At 40.3% G+C, this 27,663-nt stretch overlaps 1 protein-coding gene across 4 annotated transcripts in view; it reads left to right on the top strand.

Annotated features, from left to right (window-relative positions):
- Positions 1-27,663, top strand: part of COL8A2 (collagen type VIII alpha 2 chain) — a 167,144-nt gene that overhangs the window by 115,702 nt on the left and 23,779 nt on the right. For 3 of the 4 annotated variants that reach the window (XM_056557175.1, XM_056557176.1, XM_056557174.1), the window contains one exon: positions 19,599-19,773. In XM_056557175.1, coding sequence (XP_056413150.1) covers positions 19,611-19,773 — 163 coding nt within the window. In that variant the 5' untranslated portion in view covers positions 19,599-19,610. Of the gene's footprint in view, positions 1-19,598; positions 19,774-27,030; positions 27,144-27,663 lie in introns of those variants that run through there. The other variant, XM_056557177.1, reaches the window with a different exon arrangement.

Genomic DNA, 27,663 nt, shown 5'->3' with positions numbered 1-27,663 from the left:
TTTGTATGAGAAGATCATTCAGTTGTAAAAATAAAAAAAATGCTCTTAAAAAAAATAGCTCGAGTTGACGTAGGGAACAAGTACGGGGCCCAGTGCATTTTTGTGGCTGTTCAGGCCTCCGTGTGGTTTGTCTGCTCCTCTGTTTTTGCAGATGTTTTTTTCATCCTGTGGTTACCTTTCCTGGCTCCTTATTAAGCCCTCTACTATTGGAAACAGGCCAGCAATGGATTGCCAGGCAGAAGAAATGCCTACACAGCCAGCCTAACTAGTTTTGGGACTACTACATGGAACTCAGGAAGAATCTACTCACACTATCAAGGACTCAGAAATCACTGATCCAGAAAATGACTTTCTATAATGTACAAAGCAACCAAGCCTGAACATTTCCAGAATTCACTAGCGCATAATATTAAACATCCAAAATCTGAAGCTCATGAACAAAACCTTAGTTTAAATTAAAATTGAGTTTAAACTTGTAATCCTTTGTAGTAAGCAAATCAACAAGGAATGTGTCTTGTTATCTACCTAGTAAATCATTACTTATTGCCCCCATCACTTTGAGGATAACTTCAATGTCTTATATCTGTCTAATTTTACTTTTAGCTGGAACATAACCTAATCCACATAAAAGGTTATCGTAATGAAAGGAACCTAGGATTTATTAAAACAACATGCGCCAAACAGGTTGTATGAAATTTGCCTCCTTGCTGAAGTATTGAAATTTTGACCTTCAACAGCAAAAAGTTACTAGAAACTTTTTAAACAAATATTAAAATATCAACCGAATTCTTCTTGATACCTTATGTTTACTAGACACTCAAGTATTTCAACCATTTAAAGGGGTTGGCTCAGCTGTTATAGTTTGGCAGAAGCTACACCTGGACAAATATTTCCCAATTAAGGCCGTGTCCACACAGCAGAATTTACGTTCAGAATTCCATGGAAGAATTCCCATTGATTTCAGTACTTATCAATTCTTTTATGATCCACAGGAAGTTCTTTTCTTCTTGAATTTCCTTTCTGTCTGACCACAGTGCTCTCTGCTGACACCTCTGCCCATTTTAGGAACTGTCCCGAGTAGGAGCAAATCCCCATAGCAAACCTATCCTGCTCCGGACAGTTCCTAAAATGGACAGAGGTGTCAGCAGAGAGCAATGTGGTCAGACAATAAGGAAATTCAAAAAGAAAAGAACTTCCTGTGGAGCATACAACAGCTGAAAAGTACAGGAAGGATTAAGATTTTTTAATAGAAGTAATTTACTAATTTACAAATCTTCTATTTGGCACCAGTTGATTAAAAAAAAAAAAAAAAAAAGGAGTACCCCTTTAAAATGTAATAGCCATCAATGTAATACATGGTTAAACTGGGTCTATCAGATGGTGGGTAAGTAATTCATATTTTATATAAATTCTAAATAAATATTTTCATATTTTCTCAATCATTTGTTCCTCAGGCTGCAGGGTGCTCTCTTGCCTTTATCCTTAATTTTTCAGGCCACTGTTGCTTTGTTTCAGTTCTGATGCCTAAATGCCTATTATAGAGGCCAGCATGCTGCAGTTATGCAGCAAACTGTGATGTTTGGTATACTCTCATATGTTGCTATAGTCAGCATTAACTTTTCCATCAGCAGGGCCCTCAATCCTCCTTTGAATATTTAGTGTGTAATATTGTAATGTCTGATACTTGTCTTTATGTACCCCTATTTATTGTACCCCTAAAATTGTAAAGTGCTGGGGAATTTGTTGAAGCTATATAAATAAATTATTATTAATATTTTCCAGCTACAATTTTTCTGTGGAATAAGACAGGAATCACATTGGATGGGTTAGCATTTGCTTCAATAAGCACAAGGGCCCATCATGCTGTCAATAGTTTACAGGTTGTCCATCTTTTGGAACTAAAATCAATGTTATTTACTTTAATCGTCAGTGATTTAATGTTATGGCTGAATGGTGTATGTTGCTTTAGTTCAGTAAAATTTCTGCAAGTATAAAAAGGTATGTTAGAAAGTTTTTATGAAGTTTTAATTTTGCTCAGACCCCCGTTTGGTCAAATGACTTGCATTCCCATACTAATCTCATCTACCATGATTTGGAAAGGATCACTTTTCTAGAAGGTCACCAAGGACATGCACTCCTGTTTAATACTTTGCTTGACCCAAGGCTTCAAGTCACTGTGGATTCCAGGCTGAGCATGCAGAAATTCCAACTATGCAGACAGCGTGTTCCAATGACCTTTGCTAGGGATGCTGTCGGTGAGCGCCTCCTGCTTTACTATATGGCTAACCTGACACCTATTGTATGAAAACTATTCTTTTCCCACTGGATATGTGGATTATTGTAGTGTATACAGATGGATGATAACTTAGATTTATAATTATATAGTTCTTATCAAGCAACGGTACTCATTTTAAAAGAAAACAAAGCATAATAACAACTATTTTCTTTAGTAATCCAACACCAAAAGACCTAACTTTGCCTTACTGAAGTGAGTGTGGTTGCTGTGGTCAGTCTGAGGGAGAGGCGTTTGATCATTTTGTTTCATTGCAGTGGACAGGATATTAAGTTTGGCTTGAGCACATAATGGGGAAGGGCAGTTGTAGGGCAATTGGCCATTTAGTGGTAAAGAAAGGTTGGACCCACAGATCATGAGAACAACATAAAACATAGTTCTGCCTGATGCAGCACACAGCTACTTTCACACAACATATTTTTTTTAATTGAAACATATCCATCCAGCTCAGCTTTTTGTAGTGGATTTCACTTGGATACCCTTTTGTCACATCGGGAAGGGAATAGTGCGGCCATGAGCTCACCCAGAATCCCTTTCCCTGCCTATTTGCGTATCTGCCCTATAAAGCAGATCCACAACTGGTTGCCACTCCCTCTGCTAAACTAAAGTGCAGGGTTGACACTACAAAGGCCCAGAACAGCAGGCAAAAGAATGGTCAATAAACAGGCAGGAGGTCAGAAAAATGTATAAGGCAGTACAGACAGAAAGCTAGACACACAGGTATAAGCTGTAATCACAAGCAAAGACAGAAGCAAACTGAAGCCTTAGAGACCAGCTCAGAAAGATGCAATTGCTAAGGCCGGAGCTCATTGGCCCTGTGTGTGCAGCTCCTGAGGGGCCAGAGCCCAGCACTAGAAACCTGGCCAGGTGCGATTGTTACAGCTATGTGCTCAAGATCCAGCCCATAAGAAACAAAAGTTATCTGTTTTAATGTCTGGTAAAACATTTCAGAGGCAGTACCTACACTAAAGTTACATTGATGACATAGTCTAGACAGGCATCTAAAAATGCATAAAGGAGGTATATGAAGCACAAATAAAAATAAGAATACATAAATTGAAGGGGACCGTGAAGAAGAAAATTCAGGGGAAATGAGATCCCACTACGTATTAGTAATATCTCTGAAACAATGTGCGAGGAGTTACTACCTGTGCAGGTCAATAGAGGAAGACAAGAGAACTAAACTCTGGTAACTAGCAAGTTGAAGGGAGCCAAATGGCAAGTCATTCTGGGAAAAACAGCTACTTGATGATCGCATGGTTTACACTGATGCCCACCCACAAAAGGTTAGAGACCAGAGCTTCAGAGGGTTAGGAAAGAGGCTAAAAAGGTTGAAAATAACATTAGAAAATTAGCTTTAATTGCATGGATAGTGTTAGAATAAGCGCTGCGGAATCTGTAGGCGCTATATAAATAAATAAAAAGAATAGTGGTATGTATTACTCCTTAGCTTTTTGCCTTTCTTGGGATAACCCCTTTAAAGCAAGGGATTGAGGAAAACCTTGAAAGTAAAGTGTGAAAGTAAAGATTTACCCTTCATATTTTATACTACCAGAAGTACCATAATAGTTATTATTGGAATGTCTATTTCCATACACCTCAAATGGGGCATGCAAAGCCAAGAGAGTGCAGGATTTCATAGAACTAAATTCTGTGTGGCTTCCCTATGAGAAAGTGCATAATAAAAGCACTATTATTATTATTAACCTGTATTCTGTCAGTTTACTTGTGACAATGCTTGTCCATGCCCTAAAGCCTGTGGGGACAAACATTTTAATTATTCCAATTAGCCTTAAACAAATCCAGTATTCTGCTGATGGTGCCTGCAAACATGCATAAGAAATTATTAAATATCATACCAGTTGAACAGCAGATTTTATTTTACTTTTTCACACAAGAGTGGCACAACAACTGTGGACAGTGACGGTCTCTTTAATAGGTTACAATTTGTGTAATGGTTCCAGTCCACTCCATGTGGCCCTACACACTTGTATATTACTTTTACATAGCTTCAACAATATTTTTTGCTGCATATTTTCTGCAACTGATTTTGCTATCCATTGAAGTTAATAGGTAGTAAAATCAGCTGCACAAAATATGCAGCAAAAATATGCAGTCGATCCTGTACGTGTGAATATACCCTTAACAGACTTGCAAACACAAACACTCTAATGCCAGCTGGGCTAAATTTATCTGCAGGTCAAATTTATTATGCATTTTAGACACTCAGCAAAGGGTTATAGTTTCAGCATAAAAAGGACACACAAAAGATCCAATTATCTGACAAACAAGGGTCTTGCGGGCTATTTTGACGATTGACTGCTGGCACTATTACATGGGCCAATTGTTGAAAAACGAACATTCCTAGAAAGATTCATTTACCCATTAATCGTGTAAAATGGCCTTAGGAGCCCTACTGCAACCAATCCCTTCTACCATGCACCTCTACATACTACACACCAGTCCCTTCCAGTTACAGTTGTAGACTGCCCTTCGTATGGGACTAGCATCACCACACCCATCTTGGCTCTCTCCTGGCAATAATTCCATAGTCAGCTCACCATCTGCTTACCAGTGATGTTCTGCAGATCCCTGCAAAGTACCAGTCGCTAGCATTCAGTCAAGTCTATCTCCCTCCCACTATGTAGGAGGAATCAAGCAGGTGTAGTAGGAGGAAGATAGAGTTGGCTAAATTCCTGGCTAGAGTGCCCTGACCTGGCTAGAGCTAATGCAGGCAACAAAGCAGACAGTTTGCATCAGAAGCAGAAGGAAAGCATGCAATGTCTAGGCGGAACACATGCTAGCACAATCTCAGTTATAGACTTCACTGTTTGTGGAGGTCAGCGCAACATTGGTCAATCATTTCCTGGTAAACTTTCTAGGTGCTTGTACACAGCTCGAATCTTGCTCTCTGTCTTTTCTGAAGTCTTTGGGTGGCCTAAACTTTTCCCATGACATAAACCCCCAGTGGTTACTTTAAAGGGGTTATGCAGGAAAAACGTTTTCTTCTATATCATCTGGAAGGATGGATTAATTATTGGAAGGATTAACATTTTTTAATAGAAGTAATTTACAAATTTGTTTACCTTTCTGGAGCCAGTTGATTTTTTTCCTGGATAACCCCTTTAGCCAAAGAAAAATTTAGTTTCTATACGGAGAACATTTTTACTGAAAATTTTACTGTACTGTCAAAACATGCAAAACATTTTTTTTTCCCCAATGTTTCCATCTTATGTCAGATATCAAATTTGGCTCTGGAAGATGAAAGTTGTGCTGTGACTGGTTGCTATGGGCAACTAAGTGTGCTTTCACACTATGTTTGTAGTGTACGGTTGCCGGATCCTGCCCGAACCCCATTCAGTTCAATGAGCCGACCGGAGTCAAACACTGACTCTGCTTGTCTCATTTTTGCCCCATATACGGTTTTCTGACCAGACCTAAAACCGTGGTATACCACGGTTCTAGGTCCGGTCAGAAAAACGTATACGGGGAAAAATGAGACAACCGGAGTCAGCGTTTGACTCCGGTCAGTTCATTGAAATGAATGGGGTTCGGGCAGGATCCGGCTGGGATACGGGAGTGGACGGTTTTTGCCCCTCCCAACCGGATCCAGCAACCGTACACTACAAACGTAGTGTGAAAGCACCCTAAGCCAGTTTTGCTTTCATTTTCAGTCAATGGCCATTTATCAGTAATATAACTTTATCTACAGGCCTTTATTTTTGCACCATCCTCTTTGAATCACCCTGTATTACAAAAAAAATATATATATACATTTTTGATCTTTTAAAACTCTGGAAGGAAATGAATGTCTTTTATGGATGGGACTTTTATTTTTTTATGTTCATGCACAGACCTGTAGTTCTAGATGGCTTTGTTCAGCCGGGCTCTACCTACTTCAGGTTTTGCCCCATCAGTCAAGTCACTAAGGCAATATAAAGTTAGCTTAATAGTGTATGAGTTCAAAATCATTTTCAATATTGCCAAAGTGGAAGGGGGACAATTCCGAGGTTTTTTTTTTTTAGAGCCAGAAGAACAGCTGGAGAGGAAAAAGGCTCAGACCAAACCTGTGGAATCATTTCTCATAACAGGAAAAAGATTATAAAGCACCTAAGGCTTGGCACACAAGAACCCTCTGGGCAGGCTATGCACCTGTTGAGCAGAGCTAGTATCATGGGCAGCTCAAAATAGCATCTTACCTTAAGGGACACAGATGAAATTTGGCACACAGTTGATCCATGTCTGCAATAATGACTGCTTCTACATTGGCTTAGAGCATGAGAGAAGAGTTATGATTTCCTCTGATACATCTACTGAATACTTAGCTAGAATATGTAAAGAAACATCAAAGACTACAAATGTGTGTACTAAGAACAAGGACATTGGAACTGAACACAACAGATGTCCGCACAGAAACAGCTACAAAAACATTGGATGTTAAGCATCTTGCCGGAACACAGTTATGTACCTTATAGCTATCGATGGCTTTGACAAACGTTGTATCCTTGTAGAAGAAATAAAGAGATGAAGCTTAGGTGTAGAATGCCATGGAGTGCCCTGTTTAGATAAAAGAGAGTTTAAGGAAAGAGTAGAAACAAGGACAGCACCTTGCATAATTCTGTGGAGTAATGGTATCTCCTGGAGACCCCCCCATCGCCCCTATTCATGAGGTACTATGTTAATCCTGGGCTGCTGGCCGGCAGTGGTCCAACTGGTATACCAAGGCTAGGAACCTGCTATGAACCTACATGCAATTGATAAAGAAAGTATTACCTCCTGAAACACATCTTGCCCATTGTACTGTACATTTCCTTTTATTGTTTTTATTCCCTTTGTGTCAAGAAAATAGTGATGCTTTCTATTGGACTCCTGACCTATTGCAATAGCGCCATATGCAGTGTGTTTTTTTCCCCTTTATCCTTCTGCTTAGATAAAGGTTAGGGTGGAATCTTTGCTATAAGCCATCAGCTGTCCGGGCATTCTGGGAGTAGTAGTTTTGAAACATCTGGAGTTCCGCAGGTTGAAGACCACTGCGGTCTTCGTCATCAACCAGACCCCCCTTTAATTTTCTACTCACCTCCCCTCGTTGGGAAGGAAGGGTGAGCTGGTCCTGGTCATCTATGCTGCAGGGACCGTTCGGTTGGAAGAGTTAGTCATTCCGGGCTGTCCATTTTCACCGGGAGGCCCTCTTCTCTAGTAACGTTGTCTTAACGATGACACGCAGGGACGTCACGATGCTGCGCACGGACGTCCCTGTGCGTCGTCGTCAAGGCAACGTCACTAGTCTGGGGCCGGCCCGGAGTGGAGAAGAGGGCCTCCCGGGGAAAATGGACAGCCCGGAATGACTAACCCTCCCCAACGGACGGTCCCTGCAGCATAGATGGCCCAGACCAGCTCACCCTTCCTTCCCACCGAGGGGAGGTGAGTAAAAAACTAAAGGGGGGGGGGGTCCTGGATGATGACGAAGGCAGCAGTGGTCTTCAACCTGCGGACCTCCAGATGTTTCAAAACTACTACTGCCAGCATGCCCGGACAGTTGTAGTTTTGCAACATCTGGAGGTCCGCAGGTTGAAGACCACTGAGGGATTGACAGGCGGTGATGAGGAAGGGGGGGGGAATGATGATAGGGGTGATGATGAAGGGGGGGATGATGACGGGGTGATGATGAAGGGGGGATGATGATGACGGGGTGATGATGAATGGGGGGATGATGGTGGGGTGATGATGAAGGGGGATGATGACGGGGTGATGATGAAGGGGGGAGGATGAAGGGGGGATGATGACGGGGTGATGATGAAGGGTGGGATGATGACGGGGTGATGATGAAGGGGTGATGATGAAGGGGGGGATGATGACGGGGTGATGATGAAGGGGGGGATGATGACGGGGTGATGATGAAGGGGGGGTGATGAAGGGGGGGATGATGACGGGGTGATGATGATGATGGGGGGGGGTGATGACAGGGTGATGATGATGGGGGTGTTAATGATGGGGGTCTGGATGATGACGGGGGGGGGGGGGGAATGATGTATTTCCCACCCTAGGCTTATGGTCGAGTCAATAACTTTTCCTGGGTTTTTGGGGTGAAATTAGGGGCTTCGGCTTATATTCAGGTCCGCTTATACTCGAGTATATACAGTAACTGTTGAAAGGAAATTAAATATGAATAGAGCTTTGACTGGGTGATTAATCTGCATGGTTACAGTCTGTTTAAAAATTACTGTACAAATAAAAAAGGGTGAGGGGTTTGCTTGTGTAATAAAACTACACAAGTCTAATGGGACATTTTTAAGAGCACCCTTAATAGATCTTGTGGACGACACATACCTAACTGTAATAAACATGTTAGAAATAGCAGAAAACCATGGCGAGTAATCAATACAGTTAGAAATGTGATAAATAATATTAACAAACCAGTCCAATAGAAAGAAACTCATGGCACTCACCATCTTCATTCAAATGGCTTATTTAGGCAACAGTCATGTATTACAGAGAATGACCTACAGCTATTGACAAAGGCCTTGACAAAGCACTCGTAACTCTCTTATATTTCCATCCACAGACCCATATGAGGGCTTGTTTTTTGCGTCACCAATTGTACTTTGTAATGACATGACTTATTTTACCATAAAATGTACGGCGCAACCAAACAAATATTATTTATGTGGGAAAATTGAAAAGAAAACCGCAATTTAGCAAATTTTGGAAGGTTTTGTTTTCAATCTGGTAAAAATGACATGTTTTCTTTATTCTGTGAGTCAATATAATTAAAATGATACCCATGATTATATTCTTTTCTATAATTGTACTGCTTAAAAAAATCTCAAACCATTTTAACAAAATTAGTATGTTTGAAATTGCCTTATTTTGACCACCTATAACTTTCTAATTTTTCTGTATATGGGGCGATATGAAGGCTCAATTTTTGTGTCATGATCTGTAGTTTTTATCAGTACCACTTTTGCTTAGGCTTTACTTTTTATTAATTTTTTTATTAATTTTTTTTGGAATAAAATGTGAGAAAAAAGCAGCGATTTTGGCCTTTTAAAAAAATTTTTTTACATTTACGCCGCTCACCATACGGGATAATTAACAATTTATTTTAATAGTTTATACTTTAACGCACGCAGCGATACCAAATATGTGTATCAACTATTTTTTTTTTACGCTTTTTGGGGGGGAATATTGGGAAAAATTGATGTTTTACTTTTTATTGGGGGAGGGGATTTTTCTAATTTTTTTACTTTTTTATTTTACATTATTTTTATTTTTTCACTTTTTATGTCCCCATAGGGGACTATTCATTGCAATCAGTTGATTGCTAATACTGTGCAGTGCTATGTATAGGACACAGCACTGCTCAGTATTATCGGTGATCTTCTGCTCTGGTTTGCTCGATCTCAGACCAGAGAAGAAGACCCCGGGAGACGGCCGGAGCTAGGTGAGGGGACCTCCGGCCGCAATGATGGATGATCGGATCGCCGCGGCAGCGCTGCAGGCGATCCGATCATCCATTCAAACTACCGCAATGCCGCAGATGCCGTGATCTGTATTGATCATGGCATCGGAGGTGTTAATGGTGGACATCCGCGCAATCCGCACATCCGCCCATTACCGGCGGGTCCCTGGCTGCTGATATCAGCCGGGACCTGCCGGGCATGATGCGAGCACCGCTCCGGTGCTCACGATCATGTTGGTGCGTAAATGTACGTCATGGTGCGCTAAGTACCACGTCACCATGACATACATTTACGTCCATTGTCGTTAAGGGGTTAAAGCACTGCATATGGTGGTTCACTTAAAAAAATGATCAAGAGCAAAAGTCATACAAAAGTCACATGGGAAGTAACTGAGACTTTTGGTGCAACAATTTTAGACTAAAAACAAGGTTCTAAATAGCTCGGTGAATTCCCCTCTAAATATCTATTAGTAAGTAGCTTAACCAATGAGGTTACTTTCTAATGAGGTGCAGTTCTATCCATTAACAAACATGGAAACCTGATGGATAACTAATGGACCTATTGGACAATAAGGTACAAAAATTGGATCTTGTCATATCCATAAGGAATGCTGTAAGAACAGAAGCCATGATGCTAGCTGGATAACATCCCGACATGTAAATGGTTGGCCTCTAGTTATCGCTACAATAACCATAAGGACTCTCATACATTTCCTTCCTTCTTGGGATACCGGTGAAGCTTTGCTTTGACGCTGCTCTCGGCCTATTATCTGAAGTGTTAATTAGACAACAAGGGAAGAGTAATGCGTTCTTTATTTTTGTTCACAGCGGAGCCCTGTTTCAAGTACATATGTGTGTATTTGTGTATGTGATTATGTTTGACAAATGTTTAACTTAAATCGACATGTCGGCTGTCACTCGCTTGTTACACAAGTTGCTAACATTTAAAGCCCCAGACTCTCTTAGACAGTAGAAAAATATTTTTCTTTTTTAGATTTTGCTAATTCCCCACATGTGCTCCTTCATCTCTTTTTCATTTTCCCGTCGAACTCTCTGGCGGTCTCCAATTTCAGAGAAATATTGATGTAAAATAATTTTACTGCTGGGGGCCTCCTGCATAAAAGAAAATGAGCTCTCTGTTTATATTCTCTCAACATAGAGTTTATTACAAGTTGAAGTAAATGACCTGCATGAAACATTAACATTTTGGATGCCAGGGACCACTGAGCGTCACTACATCTGCTATGCGGCAGTGGGTGATGGTCAAGGAGTGACACAGCTTCGAGCACACCGTTTCTTCAGGGTTTTTTTCTTCATCTTAACATTCCCGGTACTTTGTTTAATGGCAGCAAGTTGGCAGATGTGTGAGACCCTGCTGTTAGAACATAAATATTTGAGTTTGTAGAATCTGGAAAGTGTTCAGACCCAGTTAACTTTAGGGAACAGAAGCACACAGCAAATTTGTCTGACACTTATGACTCCTGGAGCTTACGGGTTATCTCTTCTGGGACTAAGACAGTTTAACACCGTCTTTAACTCTGTCCTGGGGCCAGCGGTCAAGTGTCATTAAAAACTTGTACTGAATTGTTCAGTATAATGGCGACACTTAAAGGGGTACTCCGGCCCTGAGACATCTTATCCCCTATGTTAAACATTTACCAGTAGGAAAATGGCATAAATGTATTCACAGGCTCACTACATTCAGGCCATAAAAGTGAATGGACCCTTTTCTGTGTGCACAGCATCGCTTTTTTTGACAGCTGGAATGTACACATTTAATATTGGGAAAACACCCACCTTAAGGATTGCTATTATTCTTAATGTAATAGTAGCCTTAATGTAATAGTTGCATATATGGCACATCTTAAAGTCCTAACCTCAGTATTCGATTTAGGGTACGTTCACACATACAGGATCTGCTGCATATTTTTGCTGCATATTTTGTGCAGCTGATTTTGCTACCCATTAACTTCAATGAGTAGCAAAATCAGCTGCAGAAAATATGCAGCAAACATAAGCAAATATGAGTCATCAGGTTCCCCTTTATTGTGGCTATTCCTACATTCAATATCTAATACTCTATTATTAATCTGCTTTCTATATTGGAATATAGGTGTTTTTTCTGTGAGCTATATTAGAATCTCTGCATCAGCTTGTAGGAGCCAGTAATAAAAGCAATTGGCCATTATGATACAGTATCTGACCTTGTGCACGGACCGCAAATAGTTAAACACGTCTGGCGAGTGCATGTAACTATGCACCGCCCAAGGACGGGTCGCCCAGGGAAGCAGGGCGGGCGCATCGGATGTGACGTAGAGGTCCAGTAGCATAAGACGTCAGATGCCGGCTTCTCCGGCAGCGCGCTGGGCTAGATGTCAGCCGGCCTCTTCGCCACTACGAGAATGCGCGCTGCCAGCTAATCCTGGTTGAAGACTCTGAACTGTGAGTACACTCCGTATGGAGCATTATCTCTCTCTTCAGGAATACCTTACTCCTGGAATACTGAGTAGGGCTATGTTTTTTATATTGCAGGGACACCAGCTGGAGGGTTATAAGACTGGGTTCACATATATCAGTCATCCGGCACAGCTTCCCTCCGGCATGCACCGGAGGGAAACTGATGCTAGAACTGATCCCATTCATTTGAATGGGACAGTTCACAATCATCCAGCGTCTCAATTTTGACGCCGGATGGTTGGACATGCCGGAGGGCACCGGACAGGGGAACAAAGCTTGCTGCGTTCCCCTGTCCGTTGCCCAGAAACAATGGACGCCGCATGCCATACAACTGATGACAAGTTGTCATCAGTTGCGTTGAGATTTAGGCTGAGTTCACCTATGCCGGATGCCGGACATACGTGAACCCAGCCTAAGTGAGTGAACAACGATGTGCTGAAGCGCAAATAACCCAGATGGGGGCACATATTTCTTATTGTTCCACTTCTTGCTGGTGTTCTTTATTTTTTACAGGGCAGATCCCCGCTGACAGAGTACTTCATGAAGAGATATACCCATACGATTCATTTTCCTCTTTTTTTAACTTCTCTTGATTAAGAGCTTATCTGACAGTATTGCATATATTATATGACACATTATGACTGTCTGATGAATGTGAGCTATAAGGGTTATTGTACCCTATGATATTTTTTTAGTAACTCCTTATGTTCTGAATACTCCTCTGATGACATCACTGAATAAGGCGACAGAAATGCGTTGGGTGAACTGATCACCAGAGATGGATGACTAAGGAAGTGATTATTTAGGAGTGTACTTAAAGGGGTACTCCCGTGGAAAACTTTTTTTTTTTTAATCAACTGGTGCCAGAAAGTTAATCAGATTTGTAAATTACTTCTATTAAAAAATCTTAATCCTTCCAGTACTTTTTAGGGGCTATATACTACAGAAGAAATGCTTTTCTTTTTGGATTTCTCTGAACAGGAGAACAGGAAAAAATCCCCATAGCAAACATATGCTGCTCTGGACAGTTCCTAAAATGGACAGCAGAGGTCAGCAGAGAGCACTGTGGTCATGATGTCAGAGAAATCCAAAAAGAAAAGCATTTCCTCTGTAGTATACAGCCCCTAAAATGTATTGGAAGGACTAAGATTTTTTAATAGAAGTAAGTTACAAATCTGTTTAACTTTCTGGCACCAGTTGATTTTTAAAAAAAAGTTTTCCACGGGAGTACCCCTTTAAACCTTCATACTGATCTTGGATGTGCTTCTGTGAGAGCAATATAGCACTCCTGATCAAATTATTTTAACAGCTCTTTTTCTTGTTACATAAAACCAGTATACAAGCACTTGAAACACATATTTTTGCTTTGTAAATTTTAGTAATTGTGATTAAAAGTTATTTTTTAGGCACCTCTTTCACTGGTTTTGGTCAGCTGGTGATTTAATATTGTCTTTAAACTAAGAGGATTCATATATTGGTCGTGTACAGGACCAGTATTGCTTTGTCCATATTGGTTAGAAACATATGCAGCAGATCCTGTACCCTTAGGAGTAATTATTTCAGAAGACTTAACCCCTTAAGGATGAACTAATTTTTTACCTTAAAGACCAGGCTCTTGTTTTCTTTTTATTTGACATGTGTCTCCTTAAATGGTAACAACTTTAGAACGCTTTTTCTGAGCGGAGCGATTCTGAGAACGTTTTTACGTGACATATTGTACTTTATATAAGTGGTACATTTTTGTTGACACAGATAGAATTTTTGGTGAAAAACTCCAAAATATTTTGAAAAACTGGAAAATTTCTGGCGTTTTTTTTAAATAATTTTTTTTATGGTGTTCACTGTGCAGTAAAAGTGATGTTATATTTATTTTGTGGGTCGATACATAGCAATACCCATTTTATATAGCTTTTTATGTTCTTTTTCCTTTTCTGAGCAAAATAATTTTTTTGCCCTCCGTTGTGTTATAATTTTCCAACAGCCGTAACCGTTTAATTTTTCATCCAACGCCATTGAGTGAGGGCTTATTTTTTGCGGGACAAGCTGTACTTTTATTGGTATCATTTTTGCAATACATGCTACCTTTTGATCTTTTTATTCCTCTATTTGCGCCAAAGTTGGCAAATTTTGCACTTTTTTGTCGTTTTTTTTTATGGTGTTCACTGTGCATATCCTGTCCTCATATCTCGTCCTCATATCCCGACCTCATATCTCGACCTCCTATCCCGACCTCCTATCCCAACCTCCTATCCTGACCTCATATTCCGTCCTCATATCCTGTCCTCATATCCCGACCTCATATCCCGGCCTCCTATCCCATCCTCATATTCTGTCCTCATATTCCGTTCCTCATATCTCAACCTCATATCCCATCCTCATATCCCGTCCTCATATCCTGACCTCCTATCTAGACCTCATTTCCTGACCTCATATTCCGTCCTCATATCCTGACCTCCTATCTAGACCTCATTTCCCGTCCTCATATCCCGACCTCACATCCCATCTTCATATCCCGACCTCATATACCGTCCTTATGTCCCATCCTCATATCCTGTCCTCAGGTGGGACTGATTTGTGTTGAAGATAAGTTGGAAATAGAAGGGGACGTGGCTTTGTGTGACTGGGCGTGATTTGCAAGCCAGACCAAAGCACAAAAAGGGTAGATAATAAAAGGTGTGGGGCTTAAAATGTGGGCATGTATTTGTGAGATGGGGTGTGGCTTGCAAGCCGGATTGTCACATTCACCAGGAAATGCAGAGTGGAGCTTGTGGAGTAAGGTACTGGAAGTCCCATATACTTGCAGGGGATTTTAAACAAAAACCCATCTTTTCTATAAAGGTGTAGGTAAGGGTTAATTTAACTTTCATATCTTTTTATTTGACATATAAGTAATATGTGTACCAGGTATTATTGAAATATCTCCAGCCATATGGAAGTTATGTGGGAACATACATTTCCCATTGATTTGCATGGGACTTTAAACAAAAACCCTGACCCCCACAAAATGGGGTAGTTAATGGTTAAATTAACTATCCTATATTTTAAGTGGACATATAAGTAACATGTGACTAAGTATTATCGAAATATCTCCAGCCGTTTGGAAGTAATGCAGTAACATAAATTTCCCATAGACTTTTATGGGACTTTAAATAAAAACCCTGACCCTGACAAATGGGGGTGAGTAAGGGTTAAATTAATTATCCTATGTTTGTTGTTGACATATAAGTAACATGTGTGCCAAGTTTCATGTTAATATCTTTAGCCGTTTGGACGTGATGCTGGAACATACACACATACATACACACATACACACATTGGGGGAGATTTATCAAAGGATTTAGACTGTTTTTTCCTGTCTAAATTTGTCGCACAGAAAGTCGCAGTCTAAATATGTATGACTTTTCTGCGACTTTTGCATTCTAGTCTATTTTAGACGGAAAAATGCATTGGTGCTGAATTTATCAATAGCGACTTTTCAGTGACAAGTACTTTCAGTACGCCGAAATGTCAGACAATGCTGGAGCAGGTTTAAATACAGTCTAAAGCATAGATCCCGAAGTCTGTGTGCAGAATTTATGAAGAGCCGTGCTACTTTTGATAAATTAGGTGCACAATAGACCGGCCTAACGCTTTGTAGTTTGGTCTATATTGATGCGGGACATAGACAACTTTGATAAATCTTCCCCTTTTGAGTTTTATACATATATATATATATATATATATATATATATATATATATATTCATATAGGTGATGGAGGGGAAAAAAAGAGATGTACATGGTCAGGATTAGGTACTAAGTAACATGTTATTTTTTTGGGGGGGGATCTGACAGGGCTCATTATTGCCCATCACTGGTTGTAAACTGGCAGAGCAGGGATAGAAAACCCACTACATGTATTAATGGGGAGTGTCAGATACAGCTGAACAACAGTCTTTACATTATTCATTGCTGAATTTAATAGAAATAGCCATGCTTGGCAATGCCAAATTGTCAATTGACCTACAATCATGGGGACCCAGCAGTCAGACTCCTATTCTTAGAAAAAAAAATCCTGTGTATGTTTGTATTTAAATGGCTGCTCTCATTAAAACTAATTTTTGCTATTGCACTTATGGTAAATAAAAAATATTTCTAATGTACTTTGTTTAAAAAAAATTAAGTTTCCTATGTTTTATTTGTGTTTAAAAAAGCTGCCCCTTGGTATCTCCCTACTTGTCCAGAGCACATTTACCCCCATCTTTTGCACAGACTTTGGACTCCTGCTGGCCTGGCAGAAGTCCAAAATCAGGAAATGCCCACCCCATAGCCAATCAGAGCTCATCTTGCACACTGAATTGCTCTGGGCTGTGTGTAGCAGAGTGAGGGAGGAAGTTTTCCCCTGTGTGGCTTCAGATGATGTCACACCTGCTGGGAAACACCCCTTCCCAGTCTGTGAATCTGACTGAGACTGAGCAGAAAATACAGAGCAATATCAAGATAGAAAACTAATAAATAATAAAAATAAAGGCGGAGGGGGGTATATCATGAAAGGTACTCTTTAAATTGTATTATGTATGTGGCATTATTTATAAAATGTATCAAGTTAATGAAAGGTACTCTTTAAATTGTATTATGTATGTGACCTAATCAGTTGTTAATGAGGCTGGATGGTGGCAGTAATTGTAGTGCATCTGTAATAAGACTGGTGGGGTTGGCAGTATTAGTTTAAATCTAGATGGACCATAATTTTGCTGCAGCAGCTAAAAGGCTTTATGCACATAGGATGAAGCAAAATATGGAAGGTCAAAAACAATAAGATAGCTAGAGTATAAGTTTAGTATTACAAAAGCATTTGTTACGGATACTCATATGTAACCTTACCCCTTTTTTCACATAATTTTTATTATTACAGTCGGGCCTCCTCCTACCACTGGCATTCGAACAATTGCCAGCCTTGGCTCCCTACATATAACACAGACTTTTCCCAGATGTAATATTTCAATCACTGCATGTGTACATTAAAAACTTAAAAACACACATACATTTCTACACCTCCACCCGACTGCACTGCAAAGGCATTTAACCACATCTATGAGTTAGAGAAATGATTTTTTTCCCTCACACATAAGCAAGCAAGTCCTGCAGTGTTTAAAATGTAGACTATGAATTATATTACTGAGTGTGAAAGAACTTTAAAAAAGCAGACAGTTTTGCTAAGCATAACCAACATAGATCGGGACAGCAGTATGTACCCAACCTTATACTCAAAGAATGATTGGTTCATTTATGTCTCATTAAATACTGTACATGTCTGAGAATCAGAAAATAGACAAGTGGTCAAAGCACATAGATGGCAAGAAGGGCACATATTAATGGGGTAGTCCAGTGATGAAAAACGTATCCCCTATCCTAAGGATAGGGCATAAGTTTGAGATTGCGGGGGTCGGACCGCTGGGGCCCCCCGTGATCTCCTGTACGGGGTCCTGGTTCACTGCCCAGATAGCGGGTGTTGACCACTGCACGAAGCGGCGGCCGACACGCCCCCTCAATACATCGCTATGGCAGAGCCGGAGATTGCCGAAGGCAGCGCTCCGGCTCTGCCATAGACTTGTATTGAGGGGGGCGTGTCAGCTGCCGCTTCGTGCGGTGGTCAACATGCCCCCCCTTCCCCGGGCTCTCAGGGCCCCTTACAGGAGATCGTGGGGGGCCCCAGTGGTCGGACCCCCCCACGATCTGAAACTTTTCCCCTATCCTTAGGATAGGGGATAAGTTTTTCAGCACTGGACTACCCCTTTAAATATGACACAGGGCCCCCAATTATGGAGCCAGGTTTTGACACCAAGCAGAGAATGGCTTGTTATTTCCCCTCCATCCTCATTGTATCGCCTTCTTCTTTGCTAGCGATGCAATTCCTTAGAAGAGAAATTGTCCTGCATAGGTCTTTGACACAGCCAAAGGGAATTTGGCCCACCATGGCCGTGACCCTATAGCAACCACATAGTCTGCCCTTACTGATAGAGGCCTCATAAAAATATCAAAATGATATTCCACTTTTGTAATACCCTCTTGCAAGGCTTTTCTAAAATACACTGTTCAGATACAGGTATGGACATTTACATGCTAGGCATTGTGTTGGTATACATCAATTGTTTATGTAGTTTAGCAGTATACTGGATCACATAGTCCCAATGAACGTGCATCAATCACTGTGTGATTGGTGACATTGCTGCAATCATCTAATTCCTACGGCCATTGGGGGGAATTTATCATTGGTTTTACCCTGGTTTTGTGGTGTACATTTGTCTCACGGTTTGTCTCAGATGCTGTTTTGAGACTTTTCATTGCGACTTTTGCTTTAGAAGGTTTTTCTAAAGGAACACACCAAGTCATGATTTCAGGTGATATCCTGCAGTGGTCAGGAATTTATCATATGTGGCTTTTCAGTTTGTCGCATATTTTGTCGCAACTGTGCTAACTTAGGCGCAAATCTACACCAGCCCTGACTTGGCTTACAGAACTGACTGTGGACAGCATTATTAAAAAGTCGCACATTTTGTCGCACGGAATAAAAAGTTGCACAAAAAGTCACAAAGGAATCACCATACAAAGTGGTGTACTGAAGTAAGAAATGTTATCAGCACCAGATTTATCACATGCTCTGCACAATATAATAAATTTGGTGCAGGTACACAGTTTCCACCACATGAATTAAGGGGTAAAAAGATGTTCACTTACACCACTCTTGATGAATTCCCCCCATTGTGCCAACACCAATCCAACTATCAAAAATATCTAATGGTTCAGTCCAAATCCATTTCTGCAAATATTTCTAAAAATTCTCTTTAGGAAAGTGCAAAACAGTGGAAGACAAACCAAAATATAGACGCCTGAGATACTCCCACATCACACAGACCAACTGCAGGGTTCTCATTTCAATGTTTCCGGTTTTGGCTCAGGTCATGCACAGTGTTGTATTTGGCTATTCCGTCTGGTCCATACAGTTGAATAGAGGGGCTCTACACTCCATTCAAAGAGTGAGACCCCGTTCTCATGATTGGTGGGATAAAAGGTCAGACACTCATTACCTATCCTGCACATAGGTGATACGTGTAATTTGTGGGTAAATCCATAGAAGGCACGGAGACGCTAAGTATTGTTGTATAAAAGATGGATGGCAGAACAAGACCACATGGTCAATCTAGCCTGCCCTTATATGATTTATTTACCACACTGATGTGCTGTAATTGGTATGTGAGCCGAATTAACACCTGATGAAACTTTAATATACCTGCAGAGGTATGTTATGGTAAGATATGAAATAACGTAGGGTATTATGGAAAAACTTTACATTACTTTTTTTCTGACTGTGTCAAATCTCCTAAACTTTCAATTGAATTTCAATTCACAGAGTGAAGTAAAGATGTCCCTCGGACGTGGCACTTTATTCCTTCTGGTGGCTGCAATGGGATCAGTATCTGGAGGTGGACCAGGTGGAGGGGGATATCCTCAAATGAAATATGTAAATCCAATGATGAAAGGACCTTTGGGGCCACCATTTAGAGAAGGAAAGGGGCAATATCTCGGTAAGATTCTTGTCAATTTTATATATATGAACATGAATTCAATTGTTGATTAATTTATCTTGGAGGAAACAAATCTGAAAGGTGATTTGTCTGATCTTTGTTACTTCTGACACATCTGGAAACAGTTCATCTGTCTTCATAGAAATAGATTTGTCTCCAGGTCAGCAAAATTTGGCAACAATCATATTTTTTTGCTAACAATAACTAGAAGGTTCTGTTCACATGGCTGTTATGGCTTCTGTCTATTGTGCCAGATCTGACATACAGCTGACCAAGTGGCGCCCCACTGTCTTTGAGTCTGTTAGGGTTTGTGAGTTTGCCATAAGCTGCCAAATATAATATTAGCAGCAGAGTCTGTTATTGAGGCAAATAGATGAGGCAGAAAACCACAATAAGGTGATTATTATGGGGGACTTTCACAATCCCAATATAAACTGGGAAACTGAAAACTTTGAATCTCATTACGGTTTCTGCCTATAACTAAAGATAACTGGGCAGAACCCAAATAAAAGACTTAATATTAACCAACAGAGCTGACACGGTGCCTGATGTGCAGGTTAAGGGACAACATAGAAGTAGTGATGTAATACATTTTAACGTGTCCTTCAATAGGGTGTTCTGTCGAGGAGCCACCAAAACACTGAACTTCAAGAAGGCAAAGTTTGATCAGCTTAGAGAAGCCCTTAACATTATAGACTGGGTTAACATGGGAGATTTTTAAAAGTATCTTAAATTTTCACTGTGAGCAGTACATACCTTATAGAGATAAAAGGGTCAGGAACAGGAGAATAGGATAAAATTGAATGCGAGGGAGACATTATTAAAGGGGTACTCCGGCACTAAGACATCTTATCCCCTAACCAAAGCATAGGGGATAAAATGCCTGATCGCGGGTGTCCCGCCACTGGGGACCCGCCCCCGTCACGCCCCCGTGTGACGTCACGCTCCGCCCCCTCAATGCAAGCCTATGGGAGGGGGCTAAGATAGGGGATAAGATGTCTTAGCGCCGGAGTACCCCTTTAAAGGTGATGAGGAAAAAACACATTTTATCTACTGTATTTACAGAGGAAAATAGAAAGTCAGGTAAAATGCAGCAGGATAAGGTAAACTCCCCATTATATTTTACCTGTCTAACCCAGGAAGAAGTACAGTGCCCTCTAAAATAGACAAATTACCAGGTCCACGTGGCATTTAAGACCTAGATACTTCTAAGGGACTTAGGAAATGTGCTACACAGACCCCTAATCTGTATAAATCTCTCCATAAAGACATCCTGCTTAATGTCTTCCTTTATTATCCTGTTTGGTGGCTGAAAAAGTGGCAAAAGGACTTGAGAGTGCCCAGGATCCGCCATACCTCTGAGTTCCACGAGTGATTAATGTCCCATGCTATCTGGCCGCCAGTAGCTCCGCCTGTGCAGTCTGTGCGTTTTGCGGAAACTACAAGTACTGGCGCATGCGCAGATTGCACAGACAGTGCTGCTGGTGGCCGTGTTACTTTCCAGAGTTACGTAAACAGTTAAGCTTGTGGAAATACCCTGTTTGCACAACCCATATTAGTCAACTAGTCAGTAGGAGTTGCGCAAATTGCGTAACTTCCCGGCTCCGGCTGTTTTCAGCTTTTCTGACCACCTCCTTATTCATCTTATCTACATGGTTGCAGTTACAAGCTATCTATTGTTTCTTATTATCAGCCATCACATTCTTATGAGATCTTCATTGTACTGTAAATTTTAGTGAAAATTCCTCTGAACCCCCCAGTTCTCTCTCTAATGTCAATGGGGGCTTTCCGACTCTCCCCAACAGATGATGTTAGGGGAGAGAAATGTTACATTTTAACTGCCTGACCCATTCATTTTCTGCTAAATGAGCTGCAACCAGAGGTGTCTGACAGTGGCTTACCTCTCCACTCCCTATTCACAAAACATAAATGTATGGTTAAGTCAAATGTTCATGTGTATGGGGTGAATAAGAGAGACAGCTAACAGCTAAACAAACATTTAGCTTTCAGCTATGGAATGTATATGGACACCTTTAACTTTAAAGGGGTACTCCGGCCCTAAGACATCTTATCCCCTATCCAAAGGATAGGGGATAAGATGCTTGATCGCGAGGGTCCCACCGCTGGGGACCCCCGTAATCTTTCATGCAGCTTCCTGCTACCATCAGCCTCCTCAGCGAACATAGCGGGGTGCTGCATGAAAGATTGCGGGGGTCCCCAGCGGCAGGACCGCCGTGATCAGGCATTTGATTCCCTATCCTTTGGATAGAGGATAAGATGTCTTAGGGACGGAGTACCCCTTTAAAGGGACTGTTTCCAAGGGTGGACTGACAACACTCAGGGTCCCCAGACAAAATAAAATAACGGCCCCCTGTAAGACTCCATCCCTGGCACATCTTTGCCCCACCCCTATTCTACCCAAATCCCTCCTTATACCCCACCCTTACACAAAAAATAAAATATATATATATTACAATATACCATAAAAGTAATTGTATACAGTGACCATATAGAGGTAGATACCAGCTGAACACAGGATCTGTATAACATATAAGTACTTATATACAGTGACTATATAGAGGTAGATACCAGCTATACACAGGATCTGTATACTATACAAATTATTATATACAGGATCATATGACGGTAGAGATCAGCTGTACACAGGATCTGTATACCATGTAAGTGATTGTATACAGGACCATATAAAGATAGATACCAGCTGTACACAGGGTCTGTATACCATATAAATGATCACAGTTGCATCTAGGGAACTCACAATCAACGTTTTTTTCTGATCTGCGGCATCTTCTTCCCTTTTCTTCTCCATCTGGCTCAGACCGCCATGTCGATTTCTTCTAGCCAAAATGAATCTCTTCACATCTGCAGGACAGACAGACTCTGCATTTTTCCAGTGCCCTCCCCACCACTACACAATGTCCACATCTATAGGCCTCACACTGTTCTAATGCCTTCTTGGTGTCCTGCACAGTAAAAGGGCAGGTAGGTAGCCAGGTAGGTAGCTAGCTAGGTAGTGCTTGACAATGGCCGTGAGATGTGTGACAGCCAAAACGTCACTCTGGCATTTTTGTGCTGAATAAAGCCCCATTTTTGCTTCAGGAAGTGCTGCTGTTTTGTTTTGTAGGTAGTTAGGTAGCTAGGTATGCATGTAGGTAACTAACTAGGTAGGTTTTGTAGAGAGATGTGTAGTTAGTTAGTTAGCATGGTAGTTAGCTATTAACCCCTTAACAGCCATGGATGTATATTTACGTTCGTGGCCAGCTTCCATTATGTGAAGCGCACTCAGGAGCTGAGCGCGCTTCATACCTGCTGAGTCCCGGTTGCCATCAGGACCACGGCTAATACCGGACATCGCTGATCGGGCTGATGACCAGTATTAACCTTTTAGACGCCGCGATCAAAGTTGATCATGGCATCTAAACCGGGAGAAAATACAGCCAGTTAGCTCAGTGGAGCTTTTTAGGACCGCTGCGGTGAAATTGCAACGTCCTGAACAGCTGAGAGGACATCTCCTCGCTGTCCGATCGTCGCTCCATTGCTTCAAGCCTGAGATCCAGGCTGGAGCAATCGAGCACAGATTACACTGATCAATGCTATGCTATGGCATATCATTGTTCAGTGTATCCAATCAAAGGATTGCATGTAATAGTCCTCTATGGGGGCAAAAAGAAAAGTGTAAAAAAAAATTTTTTTAAAGTGAATAAATGTGATTTAACCCCTTCCCGAATAAAAGTTGGAATCACCCCCTTTTCCCATTTTAAAAAAATATCTATGTGAATAAACATGTGCTATCGCCGCATGCGTAAATGTTCAAACTATAAAAATATTATGTTAATTAAACTGCACGATCAATTATGTACACGTAAAAAAATTCCAAAGTCAAAAATTGTGTATATTTGGTCACTTTGTATAGCCTAAATTTGTTTCACAAAAAACGATCAAAAATTCCGATAAAAACAATTATGGTATCGATAAAAACTTCAGATCACGGAGCAAAAAATGAGCCCTCAAACAGCCCCGTTAACAGAAAAATAAAAAAGTTATAGGGGTCAGAAAATGACAATTTTAAACATACTAATTTTGGTGTATGTAGTTATAATTTTTTTTAAGTAGAAAAAAAAAAAAAAGACCTACAGAATAAATATATGGTGTCATTGTTACTAAAAAGTACACCCCGTAGAATTGAAAGCCCCCAAAAGTTATTAATAGTGTTTGTTTGTTTTTTTATCAATTTTGCCCCACAAGAATTTTTTTTCTGCTTTTACTATAAATTTTTGGGTGAAATTATTTATGTCATTACAAAGTACAATTGGTGGCAAAAAAAATAAATAAATAAATAAAAAAGCCCTCATATGAATCTGTAGGTGCAAAATTGAAAGTGTTCAGATTTTTTATGAAGGTGAGGTGGAAAATACAATAGTGGAAAAATTAGAAAATCCTGTGGTCCTTAAGGGGTTAAGGTATGTAGGTAGGCAGTTCTGTATGCAGGTATGTATGTAGTTAGATAGCTAGGTACTTAGGTAGCCAGGTATTAAGGTAGGTAGCTCTGTAGCCAGGTTCTGTCTCATAGTTGGGAATCATTATAGGGAAAATGGAAACACTAGCTATAGATAAGAAGGTTAAGAAAAATATACAAAAGATAATAAAAGATAATAACAGAGATTTGAATATAGAATCCCAAAGTGGCAGGCATTTGAGAAGATGACATTTTGGTTTTTTTTAGTCTGTTCTTTAAAAATAAAAATTATCCTAAGGAACAAAAGCCATGTGCAAGAAGAAAGCATATTGAAATAGTCAATACGGTCAAAAACAGCAGACAAAGCAGGAAATTTAAGAAGTCCAGGCATAAGAAGCTTAATCCAGAGTTCCTATGTTGTGTCACTAATACTGTGGAAAAAGTCTAAAAATAGTTATTTCCTTTAAAGAGCTTCCCCCAGCAGTTGTTTTTAATTTTTCTCTGGTTCATTAAAATTAAAGTCTTTCATGGGCCAGGAAAATTAAAAGTGCATGTCTCTACCTTTTAGTTTTTATGGCTATTTATGTTGGACAACACAAATGTAAAATCCTTTTAGTTTGCTAATAAATTTAAAGCCCATTTTTTTTTGTAATTGAACAATGCAAAGTGCATACTCAAAATATGCCACTAGGGGGCGACATGACACAGCAAGAATAAGTTCTGAATGAATGCTTGCATTCATTATAGATACATGGAACATTTGTTTATGATGTGCAGGTTGTATGATGTTGTAGCTTTGTGACGTGCAGAAAAATACATCTTAGTTGCATATAATGGTTTCTATACTATTGTTAACTTGAATGCTCTTATACACGATTATTTATTATCTTACAAAAATACATCATCATTTTGCAGACAACATTTGTACAAACACTTTTTAAAAAAATCTGAATTTCTGTCCTGATATTTTAAAAGTGATAATATTATATCGTTATGACAAAACATGCAAATTAAATGGGTAAATTACACAATTGGTTGTGTTGCAAAATACTATATATCTCAATGAGATACCAACCAAAATCATATAGTAAAAGGGGATATAAAAAGACTTTAGAACATGTTTCCTTTAAAACAGGTAAACAAACATATTAGTGTCTAACTGAGAACACGATGGTAACAATACTGTACAACTAATACAGTGATCCCTCAACTTACAATGGCCTCAACATACAATAGTTTCAACATACAATGGTCTTTTCTGGACCATCGTAAGTTGAAACCAGACTCAACATACAATGTACAGACAGTCCAGATCTGTGAAACGTGTCAATGGCCGGAAGAACCGACCAATCAAAATGGGCATTCACTGGTAAAACCCCTGTATTACTGAAGCGTATGCACTGACTGGTGTCTGGTAGCGCCCCCTACAGTACAGAGTGGTATTCCATGTTCTGTACACTTTACCTGTACCAGGGTTAGCTGCTCCTTTGGACACCAGGTGAGGGCGACTCCATTACTTTTTTACTTACAGGACCCTGAAGAAGCTCCTGTCCTCTACATAGACCAGTGTTTCCAAAGCAGCGTGGCCCCAGCTGTTGCAAAACTACAACTCCCAGCATGCCCGGACAGCCTTTGGCTGTCCGGGCATGCTGGGAGTTGTAGTTTTGCAACAGCTAGAGGCTCCCTGCTTTGGAAACACTGACATAGACAATGATTTACAGCTCCCAGCAGATCTTTCTTACTTTTATATGTAAGGATTTGCTTTATCTATATTAGTTATCTACTTATTTTTCTTTAATCCTCCTTTTTTTTCCCTATTTTTGGATGACATTTTGGTCCCTTTAGAACCAATTACCAAATTTCCATAGAGTTCTGGTCTCAACATACAATGGTTTCAGCATACAATGGTCGTCCTGGAACCGATTAATATTGTAACTTGAGGGACCACTGTATAAGGTTATTCAGACTGCAGCTAGCTCTGTTTTGGTTATGAGCAGAACCTATGATCTCTCCGTTATTACCGACAAATTTTCCTAAACAACCTCAGTTCTTCTTTTAGTGGACACCTCAAAGACTATCAAAACCAAGTGCATAAAAAGGAAAGGGATACATCACCCAAACTCTGAGTAGCTGTAGATGCCATGAAAGTAGATGTTTACGTTGTAAGAAATTAAATGCGGAGTAACCAGCTTTACATTCCACAAAACCAGGCAAAACATTTCATGTAAAATGCAACCTCACTGGCCAGTCAAGCTATGTCATTCATGTTGCTGCCTACTACAGTATATAGAGAAAACCACTATACCTTTAACAGACAAAATATTAAGAATACATTTTTACTGCACCTATGCCCACCCCACAAACCTAATCCCATTACCATTTTAGCTATCGACCAAATCTCGATCCCCACATCCAATAGATTTGAGCAGTTGCAGAGGCAAACAATTTTCGGAATGCTTTCTTCTATTATTTTCTACCTACTCCAGCTACCAATCCTGGTAGTGCTACAATATATACGCAATTTACCACACATCTTTACTGTATAAACAAAAGTTTCCATATATATATATATATATATATATATATATATATATATATATATATATAACAATTATATCTTATATGACATGGTTACGTATACCCATCTATATATATACATAGGGGGAGATTTATCAAAACCTGTGCAAAGGAAAAGTTTCCCAGTTGCCCATAGCAACCAATCAGATCGCTGCTTTCATTTTTAACAAGGCCTCTGCAAAATGAAAGCGCTCGGTGTAACAGAAAGAAGCGATCTGATTGGTTGCTAGGGGCAACTGGGCAACTTTTCCTTTGGACAGGTTTTGATAAATCTCCCCCACAGTCACCATTTACATCCTCTATTCCACAGATACAGGTAGCCTCCTATTTAGGGTACGTTCACACGTACAGGATTCTGTGCAGATTTGATGCTCAGGATTTGTAACTGCAGATTAGAAGTTGTGCTCAGTCATTTAGTTTACATTGAAATCTGCAGCAGAAAATCCTGCGCATCAAATCTGCGTACGTGTGAACGCACCCTTAATGTTCCATACACCCACCTAGAAACTTGTCTACATACAGAGACAGTATATGTTCAAGTGATCACAACACCAGTGTGAGTGCGGCTCTGATAGACATACTCCTGCAATAACATCAGAAATGGAAGAAGCTAATCTCCCAAGGGTAACCAAGAAAATCCACACCAATTGGAGTTTTGACAAAAAAAATGGGCCATCTTTAGCATAACAATGGAAATTATATATATAAAAAAATGGGGCGGGGGAAAGGCCAGCTCTCATCTTCTTTTCCGTAGATGTCTGCGCAAAAGACCACAAGCTCTGGTTGAGAATAGAATCAGGAAGCAACATGACTCCGGGATAAAATTCTATCCTTTA

The sequence above is a fragment of the Hyla sarda genome, chromosome 2, assembly GCF_029499605.1.
Source record: "Hyla sarda isolate aHylSar1 chromosome 2, aHylSar1.hap1, whole genome shotgun sequence".
Taxonomy (NCBI): Eukaryota; Metazoa; Chordata; class Amphibia; order Anura; family Hylidae; genus Hyla; species Hyla sarda.
This window is presented reverse-complemented; position numbering and strand designations above follow the sequence as displayed.